Source organism: Centropristis striata, chromosome 3, assembly GCF_030273125.1.
Source record: "Centropristis striata isolate RG_2023a ecotype Rhode Island chromosome 3, C.striata_1.0, whole genome shotgun sequence".
Lineage (NCBI taxonomy): Eukaryota > Metazoa > Chordata > Actinopteri > Perciformes > Serranidae > Centropristis > Centropristis striata.
In genome coordinates, this window is record NC_081519.1 from 35,382,921 (window position 1) to 35,398,250 (window position 15,330).

At 39.7% G+C, this 15,330-nt stretch overlaps 1 protein-coding gene across 3 annotated transcripts in view; it reads right to left on the reverse strand.

The window, feature by feature from the left end:
• LOC131968523 (synaptotagmin-2-like) overlaps positions 1 to 15,330 on the reverse strand; it is a 42,594-nt gene that overhangs the window by 13,846 nt on the left and 13,418 nt on the right. For 2 of the 3 annotated variants that reach the window (XM_059329444.1, XM_059329442.1), the window contains exon 2: positions 18 to 249. In XM_059329444.1, the coding sequence (XP_059185427.1) occupies positions 18 to 225 (208 nt within the window). In that variant the 5' untranslated portion in view covers positions 226 to 249. Of the gene's footprint in view, positions 1 to 17; positions 250 to 7,309; positions 7,432 to 15,330 lie in introns of those variants that run through there. The other variant, XM_059329443.1, reaches the window with a different exon arrangement.

Sequence of the window (15,330 nt, forward strand, 5' to 3'; positions counted from 1 at the left end):
ACTGCAGCATTACTTACGCGGGATTTTATCAATTTCATTCAAGAATTTGCTCTTGATCTCCTCGAACATGTCGTTCTTGCTGATCTCTGTGTTGTTGCCGGAGCCGGAGGTGTCCAGCACCGTGGTGGCGATGACAGCCGGGGTGGGAGCCATCGTTTCGGTGGTGACACCGGTGGGCTCGGGGGCGGCCACAGCCTGTGCCCCTCTGAACAAGTTGAACTTCATTGTCAAAGACTAGGCGCAGCGTCCCTGAGGCACACACAGATCAGACAGACAGAGACGATCAGATGAAAAATGTAGTGTCAAGACCTCAGCGGGGAATTCAATATTTTACTTTCATCTGTACTGAAAGGAAAATGTTCCAAGGTTTATTGAAACAAAACGTATATACTGTATAATAAAATGTGTCTGTGAGTTGCCACCACTTTTCACTGGTGGATTGTCCAACCAGTCAGACAGACTTGTACCTGGGAGATAAACTTGGGTTTTGGCCAAAATACACAATTTGGATAACTTATTTATCTTTTAATGTGTTTTACTAAAGAATTAGTACGTCTAGGGAAAACATGCTTTTTTGTTTTCTTTACCAAGATAAAAAAAAAAAGTAGAATACAAAACTTCTCTCATATTTTTGGCACAGCTAGCCAAAGGTGTGGTTTTGAGTCAGATTTGATAAATTTAAATTGAATATTACAACTCGTGACATTTGAGCCTGTTGGTTTTTCTTCATTATATTGAAGGGCACATTATGACTTGTTTAGGACTTGAAACTCATTGTTAAGGACAAGGGACTTGACTTGCAACTTGTTAGTCTTGACTTGGAACTTGAGTGCAAAGGCTGGAGACTTGTGACATGCAAAAGACTGACCTGGTCCCGCCTCTGCAGCTAGCAGTTGGTTAGCTTAGCTTAGCTTAGCATAAAGACTGGATATGGGGGGAACATCTAGCAGGCTGGTTCTCTTCTAAGTAAAATAAAAGGCCCACCAGCATCTTTAAAGCCTAATAATTAACACGGTGCATATCTTTGTTTCATAATAACACAAACTGAAATGTGACTGTTCATGGTGTTAGTGGGAATCGATTGCTGGAGCGATTACTTTGCAGTTTATTAATCTGTGTAGCACCTGTTAACTCCAGTTCTGCTTGTCAGGCAGCCTCAACAGCACTCTGAGTTAACTTTGAGAGCCTTAAGGTGCTTTCGGACAGAATGGAGGCGGGAGAATAGCTTACAAAAGGGCGAGTGGGTGCGATTTGCCATGGGAAACTAAGGCGAAGATTCGCCCGACCCTGAGTTGAAAATGTTTTTGTCTTGAGCAGAAATACAGGTAACACTTGGGCTTTATGAATCTATTTCATACTTGTACAGAGATTAAAGGAAAAAGAAGAGAAACTGGAGGGAAAATAACAGAAAGAACAGGATTCACACAGGTACACTCCCACACACACAGTCCAGTGCTAGCTAGCTTACAGCTAATGATCGGACAGTTGGCACATTGGTGGTTTCGGGCGAAAGAACACAGATTGCACAAAAAGCCAAACAGGCGAAAGGGCATTAAGCGAACATTTTGCTTCATTTACAGTCTGATAATACTTTTAAAGGTGCTAAAAAGAGACAGGCGAGCTGACCCTATTCTAGTCTATTGTCTTTATGCTAAACTGAGCTAATAGCCACCCGGCTCATGTTATTTACCAGCCTGGTCTCACTCTTAACTCAGCAAATGACCAACGCTTTATCAAGGCACCCTTTAGCTTCTGGGTTAGACACACCAGGCTTTCCATTAACCGTTCAAGGTGGGTGGGAGGAGTGGTGGATGGGTCAAATGAACCCTGAAGTCTGGTGTTCATGTTCTGAGTGAAACCAACAATCAACATATTTATTTGGAGTCAACCAGTATAACTGTATCCAGTATAAAGGTACCAAAGTAATTGTTTCTAAGCCCAACACTGTTCTTTTACCCAAACCTTAGTCAAGTGCTTTTATTTTTCAAATAACAGACAGCCAGGGCGGCCGTGGCTAAGTTGGTAGAGCAGTTGCCTACTGATCGGAGGGTTGGTGGTTCGATTCCTGACCATGGCAGCCTATATGTTGAGTATCCTTGAACAAGACACTGAACCCCAAATTGCTCCTGATGCTGCGTTCATCGGTGTGTGAATGAATTCCCAATGGTGGCAGGTGGCACCATTTAGGGTAACCGCTGCCACCAGTATGAATGTGCTGGTGAATGAGCGCAGTCTGTAGTGTAAAGTGCTTTGAGTGCAAATCAACTAGAAAAAGCGATATATAAGTGCAAGTCCATTTACCAATTGTCTAAAGTGTTTCCTGTGAACGTGGGGGTTTCTTTTGAAAAGTGACTATGCATGTAACTAGCAGAAAGTGACACACCACTCCTGATACATTTAAAACGGACACAGAAGGGCGCTTTGTGCATCGGTATCACACACACCAAGGACCATAACAAAACATGAGTATCTGTCAAGTTGCTATGAGAATGTGTTATCCGAACTGAAACCAAAGACATGAGAGTGTGTAACTATATTACCCAAAATTCTGCTCAACTATTATTTTAAGCAAAAAAGAAAAAGAAAAAAAAACAACAGAGATGATTTGTCACAGTCTTATAAATTGCCTAATAAATTGTTGCTCTTTCAGTAAGTGACTAATGGATCATGATTATCCCAGTTTGTTTGAGAGATGATGAGATCAAGAGCTGCAACGAAGCCACTCAGCTCTGTGAAAGATGGAGAGGTGTCGAAACAGAGTCATCACGATCAACAACATTCATCGTCAGTGAACAATTAAATAGAAACCAGTTCATTAATGAGCACAACCCACAAGTGAGAAGTCTCATAGGACATAAAAGCCATGAAAGTTGAGACTAAACACACACATTATGCTGATGATGTGACACTTTACTGTCGGTGTGAAGAATGAGCATGAACTCAAGATTATATTCCCCCTCGGAACCCAGTGAACCTCCAGAACTGAAGGAGAGCAGAAACAGGTAGAGAGGCTGATAGCTCATCAGGATTCATAAAGAAGATTATTACCTTCACAGTTATTTCTATAAAATATGAAGCTACCGCCAGGACACTGAAAACTAGAAACTGTGCAAAGCTAACAAAATTCAGTCTGCAGTAAAATCTCAAATCTTTGATTTTACACTATAATGTATTAAACAGTGAGCTGTAGAAGTGCTGGTTGGCAGATATTGTTACCTTTGGACAGAGCCAGACTAGCTGTTTCCTGGCTAGTCTTTTGCGAAGCCTAACCGTACATTATTTCATAAACCAAGTTGTTTTCTAAACGTAACCAATCTGTGATTATTTTATAACGTTAGCAATATGTTTAAAACAGCGACCGTTTAATATTTGAGGGAAGCAACAAACCTTATGGTCGTACAGTTTGGAGGACTTCTTTCTGATTTAAAAGGATCTCTCCTGGTAGTAACATGAATTTTAGGGGGCATTCAAACCTCTAGCCTTTTGGTCCACTTTAAACGAACAAGAACAAACGTTTTGTCGGCTAGTCCATTAGTTTTTTTGCTTGTGTGAATGCTTGAACAAACTCTGGTGCAGACCAAAGAACTTAACTCTTGTCCACTAAAAAAATGGGGCTTTCAGTTCACTTCCAAGTGCATCAGAGTTCAGATCGCTGCAAGTGAGAGCGAGGCCATACAGAGCATTCTGCATTGAATTTAGGCGAAAATTTGAGAATCTTTTATTAAAGACAAGGCTGTTATCGAAATATGGATTTCTTCAAATTATTAAGCAACAGAACAGTGGCTAATGGATTCAGTTGCACAGCGGATCAATGTCTCATAAATGTGAAAAAAATCAGCCAACAATTCATTGGCTCGTGGCTCCACTTGGATTTGAGCCTGTTGGCTTGAAAAGGACTAGGTAAAGGACTAGGATGAGGGACTTGACTTGCAACTTGTTAGTCTTGACTTGGAACTTGAGTGCAAAGAATTGAGACTTACTTGTGACCTGCAAAACACTGACCTGGTCCCTCCTCTACAGCTAGCAGTTGGTTAGCTTAGCTTAGCATAGACCAGATATTGGGGAAACATCTAGCAGGCTGGTTCTCTTCTAAGCCCAATAATTAACACGATGCATATCTTTATTTCATAATTATACAAACTGAAATGTTCATGGTGTTAGCGGGAGTTGATCACTGGAGCGATAACTTTGCAGTTTATTAATCTGGGTAGTGCCTGTTGGCTCCAGTTCAGGTTGTCTGGTGACCTTAACAACACTCTGAGTTAACTTTGAGAGCCTTAAGGTGTGTTCGGACAGAACGGAGGCGGGAGAATAGCTTACTAAAGGGCGAGTAGGTGCGATTTTCCATGGGAAACTGAAGTGAAGATGCGTCCACCTGAATTAAAAAGTTTTTGTCTTGAACAGAAATACAGGTAGCTCCTGGGCCAACAATACATTGAAGTCTACGACTACAGTGTGTCTTCCCCTCACATATTCTGTCCAATAGACTAAGGATATTTGTTTACGTTTGGCGCGTTTGATAAAGCACAGTCTGAAAGCAAAACAAACCACTTGAAATATGCAAAAATGCTGCAACTTTACCACTGAATCGCACCAAGTCCACCAGACTTTATATCTGAAAGTGACCTTAAACCATTTTTGGCCTGTTTGTGTTTGAGTTTTAATCCTATTTCTTGCCTTCACCCAATGCATTCTGGGAAAACTCTTTGTGACTGGAAATAAGAAAAAGCTGCTGTGGAGTCTGTGAATTTAACATAGATGGCCAGTATACATATTAAAAAAAAGACATTTGGATTTGAATCAATCACTGACATGAATCAGTATTTAAATAGTTAATATAATACAATGAAAGAAAAACATCTGGAATAATGAGCTGACTAATCAATAAATTGATTGACAGAAAATGAGCGGGGATATAGATTTATCTTAAGTCTTTTCTCAAGCAAATATTTCAAACTGGTCCAGCTTCTCAGTTGTGAAGGATTTGCAGCTTTTCTTTGTCTTTTAATGATTGTAGTTTTCTGACATTTTATAGCCCAAACCACTAATCAATTGGTCATAGATTAATCATTAGTTGGAGCCCTGAAGAGGAATAAACTACACTGTGATGTTAAAAACAAATAATGAGGCTGCCATTCAGATCAGTTTCGCCACATTGAGAGAATAACCAGTGTCACTTTACAATGGTTCACCTTTTTCATCATCTGGAAATTCAATCCATCGGTGAACAGCTGACAAAATCAATTTACCTCCCCAGCCTCAAGTGAGCATTTTATTATTTATCCTCTGTTTTCTCAGAGTGACTCCAGAATGCCATTAGCATTTATGAAGGTGTCGATGCTCGCGTGTAAATGAGGCTCGCTGTTTTCTCTTTTCACAAAACAAAGAAAAACATATGCTGCAGATAACTAGATGCTTCTGACAACTGTAGCATCAGTTCGCTTTGGATTAAATTAGAATCAGTCTTTTATTATTTGGTGCAGAGAACAATAAATCATCTGTTTGTGGCCATTTATTGGATTATTAAGAACACAGTGATTTTACACTAATGAGGACATTGTGAGGGAAAAACAGAATATTTTTGCTGCAGTATGATACATTTCTGGGAACCACTGGTGTGACGGACTGGTATTATTATTTCCAATGCTGAACGCTGTGATTTAGACGCTGCCTTTATGCTTTCATGCCCCCCACCAGCTAAACATAATGGTAAAGAATAATTGGCAACACGACAAGCATTTACTTGCTCTGCAGCTACAGAGTCTCCGTGTTTGTTTTTGCTTCGGGGTGGAAAATTTGCAGAAAGAAACGTGTTTTGACAGAAAAGACCATAACAATTATAACATTTTCAAGCATGCAAAAAAAGTATTATATGATTCGATGACTTTTTTTTTCTTTTTTCTTTATTGTTTAGAAGCTTAAACAATATCACAGGTAGAAGTGTACTATGTGGAGGCAGAAAGGCTTTAACATGAAACATAAAACATAAATGAACCACAGCATGAACAAAAGCTGAAATAAATTGTGTGTCTGAGTAGGTGGGAGTGTGTGTGTGTGTGTGTGTGTGTGTCAGCACAGCTCTGAAATGTTCAGAGCTATCTGGAGGATTTTTGTTTTATCTCTGTCTAGAAGCACTCAAAGAAAATGATCCGTCTCTGATCAAAAGACAGTTTCTATCTGCTGTTTTAAATGAGCAAGGACAACAGCTGAGTGCAGTTACACACACACACACACACACACACACACAAAAGAGTTCATGTGACAAATTAGAGTGATGTATTTGCCGTGGCAACGTTTTTAATGTAAATAATCCCACGGTGCATGTGTGAGGATGAAAGTGAACCAGCAGACTTCTCTGCCAAACACAATCATGCTGTAACCTCATCTTCATTCACTCCGAGGCCGCGGATCAATACGTATTGCATTCCAACATGTGTATTTGAGCGAGGACTTCTTCCCCTCTCCCTTGCTGTGAGGTGGTCATATCCTAAATCTATCACACACACACACACACACGGTACAGAAAGAGGCCCGTGTGCTGTGGTGGACCGGCAGATTATTGTTGCTAAGCAATCCTGATGGTGTCTATCAGCTTTCCAGAATTGCCCAAAAACCTGCCTATAGCCGAGGTGACCAGCCAATCAAATCCCCGATTGGCTCGAGGCCAGCGTCAAGTCACTGTCTGAGCGGCGGGCATGACACTAGTGCCGACTGCTCTGCTCGCCTATGATTTATGATGATTATGATTAAAGTTTTCACTGCAGCGGGGGGCCCTTTCAAAAAATGTAACCGTCTCCATGTGTCTGTATGTGGAGTCATCACCTTAAATCACCTCGAACATGCCCGCAGCTGTTATAAACACAAATTCAGTTTTTATTCCTGCATAACTCCGCACCCAAACTTCCATAACTTGCTTTATGTTCCCGATTTGTGGTACTGGCTGAATACAAAATCAACCAAAACTCATCCATAGGCCCCTTTAGCCTGGTGTTTACCTCTGTGCCATCATCACTCAGTCCTTATCTGCCTTTGATTTCTGCAGCTCACCACTGGCCAGCATCACTCAGCCACACACACACACACACACACACACACACACACACACACACACACAAAAGAAAAGACACATCCTGACTGACAAGGATACGGAGAATACAGGTGCAGTGTACAGTAATAGGAATACTTTATCACTTAGTTTGAAAAACGCAGGAAGGATCCTCTAAGATATCAATCTTCTATGCGTTTTGATTGTATTCACGTCACATAGCTGCACCTTTCATTTTAAAAAGATCTCCGAAACAGAACTCACCAGTGAGATGTGGTATTCCCCTTCGTGAGGTGGCCCATCCAATATCAATAACTCCAGCTAGCTACAGTCCCTCAGAGCTGTGGTAACATAGTCTGATCTCTCCCATAAGCAGACTGCAGTCTCCTCTCACTTCTCTCCACTGCAGCACTACACCCCTCCTCCTCCTCCTCCTCCTCCTCCTCCTCCTCCTTCTCCTCCTCTTCCAATGCACACCATCTCCCCCATTTTCCACCCTCCCATCACACACACCTCCCTACTCCCTCTCTGTCTCTCTCCCTCAATGTACTCATGCACGCAGCCTCTTTACCTCCTTCTCCCCATCTCTCTCTCTCTTTCTCTCTCTCTCTCTCTCTAACCTCATTTGTGATGCTGCTCACACAGCTGATTGCAGCATGCCACTCTTTGGTCTAGCATTGGAGGGCAGTTGTAAAAGATCAATATGCACAAGCTTTCGTGTGTGTGTGTTTGCTACAGTTTGCACAGATCAGAAATGGCACAAAAAACATGCAGCGTAGGTCGTAGGACAGCTGACGGACTCTTAAGGGTGTGCTGACTTTACCACATCAGCTCCATAGTATCACACTGAGCTTATACAATTAATTGGATCCCAACAATTGATCTCTGAAGTGCGATATAACCCTCTGGAGAGACCCCTTCCTCGTTAAACCCATTCACAGCGAACAACTGAAACCAAGAATGATTAGGTCAACTTGTCTGCCTTTCGCCTGATCCCTCAGGAGACTCGTCAATGGTGATTGGAAGTGAGCAGATTGCAAAGCATCTTCTCCAGTTACAATACAAACAAAAGATGCAGCAGAGCCACATCGTTGATTTAAAACCATTACATCATGAAACAACAGAGAAATCTATGCTTGCATAGTGAGAGATGAAAGTGTTCGCCTTGAATGTGGATAACAAACTTAGTCTCTGCATGATAAACTGGTTCAAAATCAACAAAGCACAAAGAAAACGTCCCTCCTGTAGATATTTCTGCACATATTTGAGCTCTTTTTCCAATTCCAGCATTCAATCTCTGTATTCGGCTCTCTCCTCAAACCCTCTTTCCCTCCTCACTCTCCTTGGGGAAATACCTCTCTGTGTGCTCATGTTCAGCTAGCAGCTGTCAGCAGCCAGTATGAGGTGCTTCCTCTCTCTTCAGGTGACGGTGCAATGAGCTTCTCCTGCCAGAGGGGGGCAGGGATCTCACACAAAATTGCTGCATCACAGAGCAGCTTTTTTTTCTGTACCAATGTACTGCAAAGTTATGCCCCGATATATTTGCCTTCAGTGGTTTCCTACAAATCAGTTACTGGAAAAAGAAAAAGTGATTCAAACTACCTTTTTAAATAAAACATTTAGTTACAACTTTGTGCAAAATTGTTCAAGATCAGCGTGTTCCTTGGCTGGATAATTCCCTGCCTTTCAAAGAATACATTTCCTGCTATTTTTAAATGTTTTTTTCTTTCATCAGATTCTTGAAACCTGAGTTTAGTGACCTTGCCATCAACTTGCGTGCTACATAACTCACAGTAGAAATGAGGATTTGGTAGACTGAGTGGTTTGAGGGGACGCCATGGGAGTGAAATCTATGAGGCATAAGAGAGATGAAGCAGCAAGGTGAAGTTAGGAGGGCGGAGCTGCTTGTTTGTGCTTTCAGGACTGAAATACTTCAAGAGCAAAGGAATTCCTCATACAGAAGTAACCCCTCATAAGGTAACCCCTCTTAACCATCACCTATAGCCCACCATAAGTGTTTGACGGTGTCGGTTTCTGCAGAGATCCTGCCCTCTGCATGTTCATTTTGCAGGTTTTTGGGTGCATGACGGGGAAAAAGTGGACACAAAAATGCAAATATAGTGAGCTGAAATGCCAAGCGACAAAGCTAGAGTGAGTCTGGGGTTTACTTTCACCTTCATTAAGCCGAGGAGGAGAGTTTGAATATTTTGACTACAAAATAAATGACATTCACTGCAGAGTTTGTCTTTGAAAGGTAGAAAGGTTCGTGAGAAGCCACAGCCATCTAAACGTAAACATAAAGGAATTTATCTAGATTTTGGGAAATATGTTCTTATCTTTCTTGCTGAGAGAAAAAAGTCTCAACATTGATACTTTGTCCCTCTGAACTGATGGATATACTCCACAAGAGAGAATCAGATTTATCATTCATGAGTTTGAGAAAATCTGGCAATCTTTAACCTCCTACAGTCATGAGAGCAGTCCTGGGCGGGGAGGGTGAAAATGGGAGGTGGGATTTGGGGTTGAATATTTTCTTTGTCAAGTAGGTGGAATTACTATAGTGATGGTATGATATTTATACATTTCTATTCATTTTCATATCCATTATTGTTATTATTATCATGATTATTATCATAATTATTTATTTTTGGCCTTACTGTTTTTTATATATATATATATATATTTTTAATATATGGGCCTCATGCAGGAAATGATATACAAACAATTTCCACATTCATGTCCACTATTGTTTATTTTTGCTCTCCTCTTGGGTAAATATGAATTTAATAATGGTCAAAGGCAGTCTTAGCAAGATAGAAAGAAGAAAAACTTATTTAATTTACACAGCACAAAAACTGTACAATGCAAGGAAAGCATATTACATAAAGGGAACATGATTGTACATTTGTTGTAATAATTTAAATAATTTATTCTAGATTGTTCTGTTTATTTATTGGATTATTATCTGTTTCAGCAAGGTTTTTTAGTTTACTCTAAATTTTTTCCTCAACAATCACATGTTTACTTTAGTTAATTTTATTTAACAATATCAGAATAAGAATCATTTTTATTGCCAAGTAAGTTTTCACATACAATTTGCTGTGAATTTGGTGTATTGGTGCCAAAGAACAAAGTACTGCATATAGATATAGATTAAGGCAACAAGTACAGCAGCATAAATAGAAAATATGAGGAATAGAAAAAGTCAACTAGGAAACAATAGTTTAAATAACCACATATTTGTACATAATATTTGTACTGTTTATATATTTTTTAACTATATATGTCAGTTAAAAAAAAGTCACACCTGATGAACTTTTTCTTAAAGCCTTTTTTATTTTTGGTGGCATATCTCCTATTTTTGAGCACATATGCTAATAAACTATTATGATCAAGTGGGATTCATCCTTCAGCACACCTGGGTTAGAACCGATATGGATGTTAGGTGCATTGGAATTGTTGTTTTTTTTCCGTTAAGAGGAAATATAAGAAAATTTAAGAGATTGCTGTTGTATAAGGCCCAATAAGTCCTGAACAAAAAAGGTCATTTCCTACAACCCCCTCACTGAAACCAGCTGGATATCATTGAGCCTCATGATTTTGTGTGTCAACGTTAAATCAAACAGACGGGGACGAGAAGATCAATATTATTCTCTAATATTCATATTGAACAGACAGGTGTGACTGGACTCTGGGTGCAGTTAGTTTAGCTTAGCATACAGACTGGAATCAGCAGGAAAAAAGCTTTCTGGAGGAAACAAAATCCACCTGCTGCAATCATCACCAAAACTCACAAATTAACATGTAATATAATATCTTGTTTGCTGCTAAAACTGAAGAGTAAAAACTAAACATTGTGGTTTTTATAAAAGGTTATGTTTGGGACTATTTTGTGGCTGCAGTCTGAAGGTCGCAGTGATTTTCTGGAGCCAATTGTGGTGAATATATGAAATGAAGAGTAACTGAAAGGTGGATTTCATTACTTTTAGAGCCAGAAGTGTTTGTTTTTATGTCAGAGAAAGTGGTAAACTAAATAAGAGTCGACATGTGGTAAAAACAAGAGCACAGGCTCTCAGTCAGACCGCTACACACGTCTTTAGAGGTTAGGACGGGCTGCAGAACAGCAGAGTGAGCGTCTGCTGTGAGGAGATTTGAAACGGCTCACTGATCCATTGTGCTGTCTCAATGGAAAGTTCCTCCAGTCAGTCATTATACGATGGCATTTAATGCTAAGTACGGCAGCACTCACTGTAAATCTGCACTGGCAGAGGAGGAAACTTGGCAACAACAATAACTTAATTTACTCAAAAGTAGATTTAGGACACAGCGAAGCTCAGACTTCATTGTGAAATAAATCGCAAACTGGAAAAATGGAGAAAATGTTCGTGGCAGAGAGCCAAACCACGCAGCACTATTCTACAGAGAGTCAATAGATATCTGATAAGACTAATCACCAAATTATTCCAAGTGAAATCAGATTTTACTTCTATTTTTTGCACAAAATACAGATTTCACTGTATTAATCCAGAGTTGTCTTAATCACAGATAAAAAATAAAACCTCTTGTGTCAGCACTGGGTCGGCCTTTAATAAACATTATGAAATATATCCCTTAATAAAAAAAAAAACAAGTGTTACAATCAGCTAACATGGAAAGTTTCTGCAACTCCTGAAATGCTGACGTGTTTATCAGACATAAAATGTTATAATTAGGTAATAGTTAGTAGTTTTTCTTCATATAACACATAAAATGTACAGCCAGCCGTTCATTTTTTTTTTTTTGAATAAACCTTGACAGAGTGATGTTTCATGTCGGGGTCTTGAAACATCCTAAAAAAGGTTTGTTTTGCAATAATCACCCACTTGCTGGACATTATCCCATTCAATACACAGCTACTATGTAAATAAATCAATATGTGCAAAAGACAAAAAAGAAAATATTGTTTGTATTCCAACAAGTCCTCCAAACCAAACAACCTCATATGTCTTTATCAAAATTTGTCCCATAGGAGAGTTTCTAAAATAAATGGCAGCTTTACTGTTTGCAGGACATCAACACGTCCAGCAGTCACAGTTTTGTTAGAATGAAACCACTTCTCTTAGGTGCATGTGAAGGCTTGATAACAGATGGTTAGAAAAGTAAAATTAATGCACATCAATGCATTGTTACATAGCTGACAAACTCCACGCTCATTCATTATTTCTACGGCCACTAGAGGGCGCCACTCACACCATATAATTCTTTAATTGACCATGAAGAAACCAGGCGGCAAACTCCGGGTCTGAGCAGGGAGGCAAACCAGGAAGTGCCTTAAGCTGCATTCTACTGAAAACTCCAGCAGGGGGTGCTAAGGTTGGCTGAAAAAACATTTCTGTCCTTTAATTTCAATGCAAAATGAGAAAACTTTTCACTTGATTTATTAATTCAGAATTTTTTTTAAGGACAACACTATGGTCTCAATCGCTAGTAAAAAATCTTCTCCTCTCAATAGTTCAAATAATGGCCCCATGTAGAAGAGAATTGAAGTTAAAGAATCGTATGATTTGGGGCGTGGCTACCTTTGATTGACAGGTCACTAACAAGGTAGTCGTCACCAGGGGAGAAGCAGAACAATGCGTATCCACGGCAACGTATCAATAAAGTTATATATCACGTTATTTAGAATTTAAAAAAGGACGTTTACCGGTTTGGTCTCATAACTTTGACCCTTTTCACTGTTTTTTCACTTGTGATGTTTATTTGAACGTTTTGTTCAGTAAAATGTCTTGTTCAGCGTTTGGTTGGACTAACAGATACAACATATATTTTGTTTTTGTTTTTAGCTCGCCAAATCTAACATCCAGTTAATTCTCCAGTTAATGCTAACATGAGTCAGTCAGGTTGAGGTGTAGAGAGGCTGTAGTCAGTGATCAGATCCCTCTCGCTCCTCCACAGTCCAAATATGGTCGGCTCCCCGTATAGGAAACAAGACACAAGATGGCGACGAGTGTAACGCTGAACTCCATGCTTCCAACGGGCCACAAACCAATGGGTGACGTCACGGTGACTACGTTCATTATTTATATACAGTCTATGGAAGAAACAAGTATTCAACAAAAACTTCCACGAATAAAAAGTTAAATGCACTCACGATACTCTAAGACACGCCGATAGAACAGTTACTGACCATCTGAGTATCAGCCACATCCCCTTATAGAAAATTAAAAAGATTTATAAATGCATTCATGTGCTGGATCTGACGAGCAAGAAGTATACACACTCATACACAGGCACACATGCACAGGCACAGGCACACACACACACGCACACACGCGCACACACATTTCTACACTTTTGTTTTATTTTACTTTTAATATTATAATTTTGCATCATTTTAATGTGTCATTATTTTTTTCTATTTGATAGTTCATTGTTTTAATTTAACTTGTGAATTTTAATATAGGTAGAGGCCCTGTATAAGCCCTTTTGGGTCTCTTGCCGCTACCTTGCACCTTTGTTTTGTTGTTATCTCTTTATCCTTGTCTTTTGTCTTATTTGTGCAAAATAAAAAACTTCAAACTACAAGAAGAGAGGTGCCTCTTTATCCTAAATTATGTATTCTTATTATAATGTATGTATATTACGTATTATTATAAATATTTATTCTGGGGACTTTTTGACCTCTAACTGTGTAAAGTCCTGTTTAATGTTTGCTCTTTGGAGGCCAATCAATGTGTTAGAAACAATCAGTCTGTGTAATTTCCCAGTGGCTGAAAGGAATAACCTTTCACTTTGCTCTCGAAAAGATTTTTTTTAAAAACGAGCTTGATAAATCTTGGAGAATTTGGGATGTCTTTACATTTTCTTTTCTTTTTTTTACAAGAGGTTAGAAGCATACAAATGATGGATGAATGATGTAATGATCTGACTGCTAATAGGGCTGCTTTTATTTATTTCTTCTTATTAGTAGTAATATTATTTCTATGCATGTATTTATATTTATTAATTTTAAAAAATATATATTTTCTACATATTCTTACTTCCACATGATAACAATATTGTAATGACATTTTTATAATATGTTTCTTGTTCATTTTTGTAAAAGACAATAAAGGGCAAAAAAACAAAAGAAATGCATTTATACCTGTGTCAATAAAACAAAACAAAAAATCAGAAACACAGACATTGGAGGGTCCTTGTTCTTATTTGCAGGATTTTAGGAAAAATTAATTTCCTTTGTTTTTATTATAATTGTTCATGTGTCTTATTCTTTTTATGTCTGCTACATTTTATATACTTTTAACACCTTTGTCTGCATGTGGAATTCTGTCTTTCATGGCTGCAGCATGAAGAAAAAGACAAATGTCCTCCTCTATGGGCCAATAAAGTCAATCTTCAATCTTGAATCGACAACAATGTGACATTAATAATTGAAATAATATTAATAGCAGTCAGATAATGATAATAAAGTAATGCTAAAGATTTTTCTGGACGTGGCGTTCAGATGCAATCAGCTAATGTTCGTGACTATCGTTGATAAATGCCTTCTGCTTCTTGACTCAGCAGCTTTGGGAGAGTTTAGTGCAAGGTCACAATGCAGCTGCATTATCATCCCAAGCAGCGATAGTACAGTAGGACTGGTTGGCTCCGACTCGCCCCTGTGCATTGTGGGATACTCTGGCTCTCTCATCTCCTCGGAGCATCTGTGAATGAGTAAACCCCCCCCCCCCCCTCTCTGCTAGTCGATGAGTCAGGCCCGAGGACTGCGCTGCGCCGGGACGTCGATAAGAGCAACACAGCCACTATCAAACCCCCAGATAACCAACATGTGCAGAGGACAGCTGCTGCCGAAGTGCGCCGGGCCGCTACAGAGTCGTGCCGGGACGCTTTGGTCGATTCGTCTCCTCTGAGGCGGCAGAGAGGATGTGGAAAAGACTGCACCCACTGAGGTCCTGCAGGGAGTGCTGCAATGCAGGGGTGTAGGAGAGAAACACGGAGCTGGAAGGCAGTTTGTCCAACAGTCAGTTGCTCACACTCTTCCTCCATTTCCTTCCATGTCTCACTTCTTTCTCTCCTTTCATCTCTACCATTCCAGCCCATTCTGCCTCCTCACCATCTCTCTGTATCTCTCTCACACACACACACACTTAAGGCACTTCTCTGGCCGCTCATTACTGCAGCGTAGACAACAATAAACAGAGAGCACCATATGGTCGTAGTTGGCTCTGTACATCAGTTGCAGTGTTTGGGTGTTTCTGTAAAGTAGCAGTCGGCCAACAAGGTGACAGTGTGTCCGTGTCGGCCTC